General features: G+C 49.4%; 1 protein-coding gene across 2 annotated transcripts in view; it reads right to left on the reverse strand.

Moving 5' to 3' along the window:
- Positions 1-9943, reverse strand: part of LOC110196321 (all-trans-retinol 13,14-reductase-like) — a 35840-nt gene extending 25897 nt beyond the window's left edge. Inside the window, exons 1-5 of one of the 2 annotated variants that reach the window (XM_020969491.2) lie at positions 9475-9943; positions 3246-3428; positions 2781-3022; positions 1793-1994; positions 1110-1307 (exon numbers count right to left, since the gene is read on the reverse strand). In XM_020969491.2, the coding sequence (XP_020825150.1) occupies positions 1110-1307; positions 1793-1994; positions 2781-3022; positions 3246-3428; positions 9475-9742 (1093 nt within the window). In that variant the 5' untranslated portion in view covers positions 9743-9943. Of the gene's footprint in view, positions 1-1109; positions 1308-1792; positions 1995-2780; positions 3023-3245; positions 3429-7804; positions 7928-9474 lie in introns of those variants that run through there. The other variant, XM_020969492.2, reaches the window with a different exon arrangement.
- Between the last annotated feature and the right edge of the window lie 294 nt (positions 9944-10237).

The raw sequence follows: 10237 nt of genomic DNA on the forward strand, positions 1-10237 counted from the left end.
ATCTGCCCCTAAACGCCTTATCTTGACTGATTGCACCAAGTCACTTTCTTACTCTGGCCTGAAAACCCACAGTCGTCTACACCTCATCTCTGCTGAGCCCCTGCACCAAATCCAGTCAATGTTCAGCCAAGGACACAGGCAGAACCCGCTGTTCTTCCTGTTTCTCCCCTCAGTCCTCCATATTGCTGTCAGAGATATCTTCCTAAGGTACAGCTCTGATTGTAATTTCCCTATTCAAGTCTTCAGTGGCCTCCTATGGCCTACAGAAAAATCCAAACTCCAGTTTGAAAGTAAAAGCTCTTAACAAGCTAGATAACAACTTGAACTTTCCAGGCTGCTGTTAACTACTATCACTGAGGCTGCTATGGAGGCTTCATGTACTGAGGTCCAACTTAGATAATAATAGCTAGTCTTCCTTTATAGAGCTCTTCAAGGTTTGCCAAGTGCAGACCTCAGTGCTACCTCAATCCATCCTCACAACAGCTCTGGGAGGGAGATGCTATTATTATTCCCTTTTTACAGATGAGGAAACTGAAGCATAGAAGGTTAGGTGATGGATCACATATTTCGTAAGTGTCTAAGCTGGAATTCAAACACAGGCCTCTGTGACTTAGTTCCCTGAACACATGGTCCATGTTCCTGCCTTTGCTTACACAGCTCCCTGGAATACCGTCTCCATGTCCCCTGCTCCCAATCCCTGCCTGCTCGATACTTCTGTTAAGCCAAGTCTCTGCCTCTCCGAGACATCTCACACATTGTCTTTCCCTACAGATGCTATGCTCCTAATGGCCAGCGGCTACCTTTGACTCATTTCTGTGTCTGACGCAGTGCCATGCCTAGCTTGACTCTGCTTACCTTCAATGCCCAAAATCAACTGGACACATGAGTGCTTGAATATTCTTTCATGTCTTCCAGATGAGACTACAGCCCCCAACTAGGTTCTGAAGGAGTTTTCAGGATTCTGTCCCCACAGAGGAGCCAGTTATGCTCAATGCCTTAAACCCTCTACCCTAAGTGCTTTTTTCCTTTTTAAATTTCCCCTGGCCCCATCAATTCTAACAAGGTAGAAGAAGGTACCCGTGACACCCCCCCCCTCCCCCAGCTCTCACCGCAGGCTCTTCCAGCTGAATCCAGCAGCACACTTTTCACTGTTGCACTGGTGAGGACTGCACCCCCAGTCTGCTGAATTACAGGGATAATGTGAAAAGCGATCTCACTGGAGCCTCCCCGAGGGTAAAATGTCCCTTCTAAGAAGTAGTTGATCAGTAAAGCATGTATAGAGAAGCTGGCATTCTTTGGGATCACACCTAGAAGAAGGAGGAGAGAAAACTGAGTACTCTCAACTGGACCCTCCATCTAGCCTGGGTTAGTAATCCCTTCTGGAGCCAGTGGGTGCTGAATGTATCAGAGGGCCTGGATCTTTTCTTCCCCAGGACCCCATGGTGTAGTCTGGGGCCTGGGAACCAGTCCGTCCATGGCCCTTTGTTGATCTCTGGGGCAGCAGGTGAGTCCTCTCCTCTCAGTATTGTAATGGTACCGTGTCTGAAGAGAGGAGCAAACTGTAGTTAGCCAAGAACATTGAGAGGAAAAGACTTCTCCAGGGAATGTTCGCTGGCATGTTCACTGGCTCCAAGGGGCTCAGACTGAAATCTCATTGTTTATTTTCAGCAAAGCAAGAAGAAGCCAAGAGAACAGCAGCCTGTCCACACAGGCTGCCACCCGCACTCCACCATGGCCGCTCCCATTATCTCTTCCCCCCGACCTTCCTATCCCCAGAGCCCAAGGTCCATACCATAGATGGGATGAATGTAGCTGAGCACGGCTTTGAGTTCCTGGGAGGCAGGCAACTGGCTGAGCACATCTGCTAAGCTCTGGGTGGCTGCTCTCATGAAAGGGGAGAAAAAGGCCAGCACCCCCAACCTGTCCAGCAGCCTGACCATGGGCAAAGGGATGATCTTCAGCAGGACTAGATGAAGTGTTCCTTTTGTTACCTCCTGGGGAAAGAAAGGAACCCAAAAGTTACTGTATCCCTGCCTCTGCCGGCCCAGAGAGCTGAGGCCCCAGTGCCATGGGCCAGATTTCAACCACTAAGCAGTCTGGGGAAGGGATCTTCTCTAAATGAAAAAAAGTGTCCTTCTCAAGCATTTCTTAGAAAGAAAGATCTTAATTTTGAACACTTGACTCATTAATCCTTAACTTAATAGGAACCAATGCTGTTCCCTGGCAAACACATTGACCTGAGTCCTGCCCTTCTCTGGGGAGTGTGGGATGTTTGTTTTAGGGTTTTTCCATCACAACTTGGGTCTCCTTTTCCTGTCATGGCCCTTACCCCCTCTGTCCAGTAACCTCAGGCTGCGCCCCCTCCCACTCTGACTGCCCACAGACCACAGAAGGCTCATTCTCCGCAGTAGTGTTCAGTGTTCCCAACCTGGCCTGAGCCCTCCTTCCCTCCATCAAATCCCCTTTCTTCAGGACCCTGTGAGGTGACAGGAGCTACTCTAATAACCTACTAAGGTTTTGTTAGGTGCTAAGACTTAACTGTACATCTCTGCCAGATCATGTTTTTATGTCTTCATGGGAGCCCTCAGTGCTTGTAGAGGAGGAAATCCCCAAGGCTATGGCATGGGAGTGCCAAGCAAACCTCCAATGTCCTGATGAGAAGCAGTTGGGGCCAGGACTGTTGTCCTTCCTCAATATCCACCCTCCTCCTGTAGGTCAATGTTGGCCCTTCCTGAGTCTCTGCAGGTGGGGAGGAGCCTCCCAGGTCAGCCCAGTCTTACCTTCACCATCTTCATGTACTTGTCAATGGCGGCTTCTTCATGAGGAAACTTTTCCTTGAGGCCCTGAACGTAGGCTTTCTCCCCAGAGTACATGGGGAACTCCCTTCTGCCATTGGGTCCCTCGAGCACCACGACATCAAATGGGGAACCCAGGTAAGCCCAGTTCAGCTGCCCCTCTGAGATCTGGTCCAGGAAGAAGTGGCAAAAGCTGCCCTTTTTCAGCTGCCCAGCATAGTGGATTCCTGTCAAACAGTGGCAGGGAAGGTACCCCCTCAGGAGGTAGAAAAAGGGAACCAAGTCACATGAAAATGCCTAGAAATCTCCAAATCTCCTTCACATAGAACCCTGTGCCAAGCGGGCAGTAGAGGAAAAGCCTATTTCCTTGGTGATACTGGCCACCTCCCCTGTTCTAGGCAAAATTTTCACCATTTTTGAATACCTGGTCCCTCCCCAGACTCACTTTACCTGTGTCAAACTCCAGGCCATCCCGGCCAAAGGTATGGCAACATCCCCCTGCCACAGCGTGCTGCTCCAACACCAGGACACGTTTCCCTGCTTTGGCTAGGATGGCAGCTACTGCCAGGCCCCCAATTCCACTCCCGATCACCACTGCATCCAGCTGGTCTGGCACTTGAGCGTCTGAGAAAGCTGCAACCCAAGAAAGGGAGAGAAGGGGCCAACTCAGACAGTGCCAAGTAAGGAGGAGGTGGGACAAGAGAACTAGCAGAGATACACTGAGGGGACCAAAGCAATTAGAAAAACCATTACACCAGAATGGACTTTGAACCCTGTCTTGGAGGCTGTGGGATGCAAGTGAGACATATAACCTGAATGGGTGTCATCCAATCCAAGGTACATTTTCCCTACCTGCCCAGCTAGACCTGAATGAACAGATTACAGGAAGCTGAGAAGTAGGAAGGTGAGCCTAGAGCTTGGAGCCTAAGCAGCAATAACTCAGGGTGAGGAACCCTGGATTGTAGCAGCCAAAAGAAAGATGGCTTCTGTGCGTCTGCTCTGGGGCCACCTGGACAAAAAGAAGTAGGTGTACAGCTGCTGGTTTCTGACAGAAATGTTCAAGCCTACATACTGGGTCATTCCCAAACATCCATCTCCAGGAGAAACAGCATCAGAAGAAGGAATAAGGCTGTGCAGTGATGAGGTGAGTGCACCTAATGCCACAGGCTGGAGCAGGACAAAGCTGCTCATGGCATCCTTGCAAATCTTTGGTGATTGTCAGTCAAGAAGAATCTATTAAGTACCTACTATGTGGTAGGCATTGTGCTAAGCGCTGGGCATACAAAGAAAGACAAAAAACGACCCCTGCCCTCAAGGAGCTCACAGTCTAATAAGGGAGATGACGTGCAAACAACCACGAACAGAGTGTGTGTGTGTGTGTGTGTGTATATGTGTGTGTGTGTGTGTGTGTGTGTGTGTGTGTGTGTCTGTGTCTGTGTCTGTAATAATCAACAGAGGAAAGGCACCAGAATTAAGAGGGATTGGGAAAAGGTTCTTGTAGAAGGTGGCATTTTAGCTGGGACTTGATGGAGGCCGCAGAAGTCAGGAGGAGGAGGAAGGAGGGCATTCCAGGTGTAGGAGTTAGCCAGTGAAAATGCCCAGAGTCTGGAGACACTTGGGAGTGTCTTAGTATCTTGCTGGAGGAAATGCCAGAAGGCTGCTGTCATTGGGTCAGAGAAAGGTCACAGAAAGGTTCATGCGGACATAAGAAGAGGGAGTGAGGAGCAGAAGTGGCATTAGACTGAGTCTGACGATCCAGCTTCAACCTTTGGTTCCAACACTTACTGTTGGAATGCCCAAAGGCAATCTTTTCTCTGAGCCACATTTTTTCATAAAATAGGAATAACAGTGTTTCCATACTTGAGGGTGGAAAGCTCAGCCTTATGTAACTGGGAGCTACTAGGGTTATTCCTTCCCAAGAAGGTGCAGGGACTTAGTCAATTTGATTCCAAATGCCTCAGTGGCATAGGTGGGTTCTTGAAGGCCAGAAGAGGGGCCCAAGACCTCGGCCATTCCTGCCTCCTTGGGATACAAGTCTGGTGACAAACTCCAGACCTGTCATCCCATAACTATAAAGCCAAGTCCAGAGAGGTCTATCAGAAGGTTGGCTGTATGGTGGTGAAGATTTTGGCCAGAACATCTCGCAAAGACTGTTTACTAGAGGACTGTAATACTTGTGGGTAGAGGGAGTGCCTATAGAAAATCAGTCAATCAATATTTATTAAGCACCTGTTATGTGCCAAGTATCTTGTCAAGCACTAGGGATACAAAAAGAGGCAAAAGATGTCCCTGCCTTCAAGGAGCTTACAATCTAATGATGGAGACAGCACACAAACAAATACATACAAAGCAAACTATATACAGGATAAATAGGAACTGATTAACAGAGAAAAGGCATTGGAATGAAGAGGGGTTGGGGAAGCCTTCCTGTAGATGGTGGGCTTTTAGTTGGGAATTAAAGGAAGCCAGGAAGGTTGGTAGTTGGAGCAGAGGAGGGGTAGCCAGAGAGAAAGCCAAGAACCAAGAAATGCAACATCTTGTTAGTGGAACAGCCAGGCCAGCGTCACTGGATCAAAGACTAAACGCCAGAGAGTGAGGTGTAAGAAGATTGGAAAGTTTATGAAGGGCTTCGAAAGCCAGAAAGAGGATTTTGTGTTAGATACTGGAGGCGGTAGGGAGGCACTGGAGATAACTGAATAAAGGGCTGTCAAGGTCAGACTTGCACTTTAGTAAATGACTGAGTTTAGGACAGATGGAGGCAGGGAGACCCAATAGCAGCTATTGTAATCATCAAGGTGATGAGGTGGTAAGGGTCTGCACCTGTGTAGGGACAGTGTCCAAGGAGAGAAGGGAGGTGTATTGGAGAGATTGTGCAGAAGTGAAATGACAGGCCTTGGCAACAGCTTGGATACGGGGGAGGTGAGAGGGAGGGAGGATTCGAAGATGTCTCCTAGGTTTTGAGCCTGAGCAGCTGGGAGGATGGTGTTGCCTTCTACAGTAATCAGAAAGGGGGGGAGGAGTTTAGGGGGAAAGATAATGAGTTTGGTTTTGAGTTTAAGATGTTTACTGGATGTCCAGATCAAGACGTCTGCAAAGCAGTCGGAGGCGCAAGACTGAAGACCAGCAGAGAGATTAGGGCAGGATGGAGAGATTTGAGAGTCATTGGCAGAGAGATGGTAATGAAATCCGTGGGAGCTGATGAAATTACCAAGTGATGGAGGAAGAAACAGCAAAGGAGACAGAGAAGGAGCAGTCAGAGGGGTAGGAGGAAAACCAGGGCAGTGCTGGGAGGAAGGGAGTCCTAACAACCTAGAGAGAAGAGGCTATCAAGGAGGTGAAAGTGGTCAGCAGTGCCCAAGGCTGCAGAGAGGTCAAGGAGGAGGAGAACTGAGAAAAGGCCATTGCTGTCTCTTGAAATGGTACTATTATTATGGTGACAAAGGTCACTATTAATCAACTGGGGGACATGTATGTGCTGTTGACCTATGCCCTTTCTTTGTTCCTTCTTAGTGCTAGGCTTCACAACCGGCAGAATTATGGAATCTCCCAACTGGAAGGCAACCAAAGGCGGTCTACTCCAAGTCATAAGTGAACACAAATCCCCTCCATAGAATCAGTTGAGGCTTGGGAGACTTCCAATAATGCAGAGGCCCCGGCCTCCTCAGGAAGGCAGTCCTGCTTGGGAATGGCTTGAGTTGGAAAGGAGCCAACCAGAAGCTGCCTCTCTTCAACTGCTTATCCATGGCTCCCAGGTCTAAGTGGGGCAAGGCAAAGCCCTCTTTTACATGGCCTGTCACATATTTGAGACCAGTGATCATCCATGACAATTCCAGAGGACTCAGGATGAACATTTTGGAGAGAAAACGGATAGACTGTGCAGAGTGAAGTGGATTGTTTTCCCCCCTTTTTTTTTTGCAACAGCTAATTTGGAAATGTTTTGCATGAGTTCACATATATAATGGGTATCATATTGTTTGCCTTCTCAATGAATAGAGAAGGGGTTGGAGGGAGAGAATTTGGAACTCAATTTTTTTTTTGGCAGTTGGGGTTAAGTGACTTGCCCAGGGTCACACAGCTAGTAAGTGTTTGGTCTGAGGCCAGATGTGAACTCAGGTCCTCCTGACTTCAGGGCTGGTGCTCTATCCACTGTGCCACCTAGCTGCCCCTCAAAAAAATTTTAAATGAATCTTTAGAATAAATAAATAAATAAAAATTTCAAAGTCAGAATACTTGGGTTCAAATCCCAGTTCTGTAGCTTAACAAAAAACCAGACTGAAACACCAAAATCAAAAACAGTGATTGTGTTCTCCCTGAGCCTTCTCTTCTCCAAGATAAATAGCTCCATTTCCTTCAGCTGCTTCTCTCGAATGTCCTGGTTCCAGTCCTACCCCCTCCTGTTTGCCCTCTTCTAAACCAACCCCAATATGTTAGCATTCTTCCTAAAATGGAGGCCCTGTTCCTCCTCCTTTGAACTGAACAGGATACCATAGATATAAATAGAGGAAAGAGGGGGAGAAAGGGGGAGAGAAGGAGAAGGAGGGGGGAGAGAGAGAGAGAGAGACAGAGAAGAGAGAGAGGGAGAGAGAGGAGAGTGAAGAGGGGGAGGAGGAGGAGAGGGAGAGAGAATGTGTGTGACAGTGTATGTGAGTGAAAGACAGAGGGAGGGTGGAGAGAGGGAGACAGAGGCAGCGGCACGAAGAGAAAGGTATGTGTGGAAGGTGTGGGGAGAGAGAGGGAGAAGCAGTTAATCTACTCTCTCCTTGGAGGATTTTGTCACTGCGGGGCTGCTCTATCAGAGCCTAAGCACTCAAACACTTAATGGATGGGCTTCATGAGAGTTGCTGTAGTTGAACAAATGTGTTAGTTATCCTCTTCCCCAAGGAAGGAAAGGAAAGAAACAAGCATCTATTCGGTGCCTCTTGTGTGCCAGGCGCTGGACTGAGTGCTTCACAGGCATCTCATTTGATCCTCGAAATGACCCGCAGAGGCAGGTGCTGCTCTTAGCTCACCTTTACAGATGAGGAGACTGGAGCAGGCAGAAGTCAGGGGGCTTGCACAATCACACAGCTCCGCTCTGAAGTGGATGAGGCTGGATTTGAATGTTGGCCACCTAAGTGGTAAGCCTTCCCACCTTAGCTAGACAGGGCCTCTGTTTGGCAGGATCTGGCAAAGGCTACAGACCTCTGGTATGGCCTTCAAGAGCCCAGGGGCATCTCCATGCCAGGGTTTTAAGAAGAGAGGAGCAAAGATTATAGAATCACACATTAAAGCTCAGAAGGGTCTTAGATCTATTGCAACCTCTTCATTTTACAAACTGAGGCAGCATGGTGAGGTCTAGTGGATAAAGTGCTAGCCTTGGAGCCAGGCTGAGCTTGCTCTGACAATCCACCAGCTGTGTAACCAGGAACAAATCACTTAAGCTCTCTCAGCCTCAGTTTCCTCATTTGTAAAATGGGGCAGGATTAGATAGCCTCTGAGATGCCCTTTCAGTTCTAAATCTGGATCCTATTGAGAGGAGGTGCCTCTCAATGGTCACTCAGGTTGTGACTAGCACAGCTGGGACTGGAACCCACTTCCCTTGCTGAGGCTAAGTCCAGCCATCTTTGTATCACATCCCACTGCCTCGTAAAATACAGGCTGTCCCAAATGTCTTAGTGCGGTTTTAAGCTCCTAAAGCTATATAACCTTATTTATTACAGCTGTAATTTAAGATACCAATGCTTAAAACTCCACTGAGACTTTTGGGACATCCTGTACAGGAGTACATACAGAGGCTTAAAGACTTCAAAGTCAATCAATAGATATTTATTAAGCACCTACTATGTGCCAAGCATTGTGCTGAGCCCTATGGGGTTCAAAGAAAGGCAAAAAATACCATCCCTGTCCTCAACGAGATCACATTCTAACGGGAAAGGCACACGATACACACAGCACAAACAAATGTATACAGACAAGATAGAGGCAGAGGAGATGGTAGGTAATCTGAAAGGGAAAGGCATTATTATATTAAAGGAGGGCCTTTCTCAACTTTTACTGAAAACTCAGGCTCATGACAATAATGATGATATTATTCATCACGATAATAGTTAAAGTATTATTATAAGTGACATGGGTTCAAGAACTTGGCTGAGGGTCCTCAAGCTCTGCTGATAACCCTGCTGACGCTGTCAGGGTAAGAGGCCATTGCCCTCCCCCCTAGTTTGAGGCCCCTTCTGCCCTCCCTCACTGTTCTGCAGCTACCTGCGCTCTGGATAGGCACTTAGCTGACAACGCTTTGCTGCTGTTCTCCCATAAATCCTCTAAGTTACAGCAGCATTTTACAAAGAAGGAAACCGAAGCTCAGAGAAGGGATCCGAACCTGCATCTCTTCAGATTCCAGAAGCTGGGCTCTGGTCCCCCACCCCGCTGCCTCCCCCCTACACATACATCAGCACCTTGTTTATGTACCCTTTTCGCGCCTTACAGAACAATAGGCGCCTAGTAAAGGCCGGTTGGGTTGGCTTGGCTGCTTTGTTCTGTTCTCCCGTAAAGCTGCCACATTACGACAGCATTTTCCAGGTAAAGAAACTGAGGCTCAGGGCAGCGATTCAAACCTCCGGCTCTCGGGCCTCTAGAAGCTGCGCTCTGGCCCCATTCCTGCCCGCACCCCGCTCCCCTCCCCCTGCTGCCCCAGGCGCACCTTGCTTGAGGACCCTCCACCGGGCTTCCTGATCAGTCCCCGGCGCCAGCGGCGGCCTCCTCACGTCCTCCGCGAAGGGGTTCGGGCGGTCCCAGTGGCAGCCCAGGACGAGCCTCCGGACCGTGGCCATTAGCAGTATGAACCCAGTCACCAGCCCCAGCGCCGCCCACAGCCACATCATGACGGCTACCTCCGGGTCCTGCTGCGCTGCTGCCCCGGGAATGGAGACAATGGTCGGCCGGCCCGGGTCATGAAGGGTTCCGGACATCGGCCGCCCCTAGCTTGTGCTGAGAACAGCGAAGGAGGGCGGGCAGCGGCGAGCGAAGCGCCACCGAGCTAGGAGAGGGGAGACGGTGACCGAGTCACAGCGGCAGAGAGATCAAGCAGGACTAGGGAGAAAAGACCTTGGCCTTAGCAGAGAAGAGATTGCCAGGCGCAAATCTGGAGAGGTCAGGAAGTACATGAACTGGGAGGACCGGGTGAAGGATTAGGGAAGACACTGAGGGGGAGGTGCCCAGCCGGCGGTTGGCAATGCAGGACTGGAGTACTATAGAGAGGTCAGGGCTGGAGAGACCCGGCATAGATAAGATTGAGCTCTTGGCAGCTGATAAAATGGTCAAGAGAGAAGATGGAGAGAAAGAAGAGGGCTCAAGGCAAAGCCTGGGAAGACCCAGGTTTGGGCAGGGAGTACTTAGTAGGATTAGCACCAGGCGAGAGCGGCCTCACTGACCTGAGTATCTGGGGTGAGGGAGCAGGGGTCAAG

Source organism: Phascolarctos cinereus, unplaced genomic scaffold (assembly GCF_003287225.1).
Source record: "Phascolarctos cinereus isolate Bilbo 61053 unplaced genomic scaffold, phaCin_HiC Scaffold_2;HRSCAF=192, whole genome shotgun sequence".
NCBI classification, from domain to species: Eukaryota; Metazoa; Chordata; class Mammalia; order Diprotodontia; family Phascolarctidae; genus Phascolarctos; species Phascolarctos cinereus.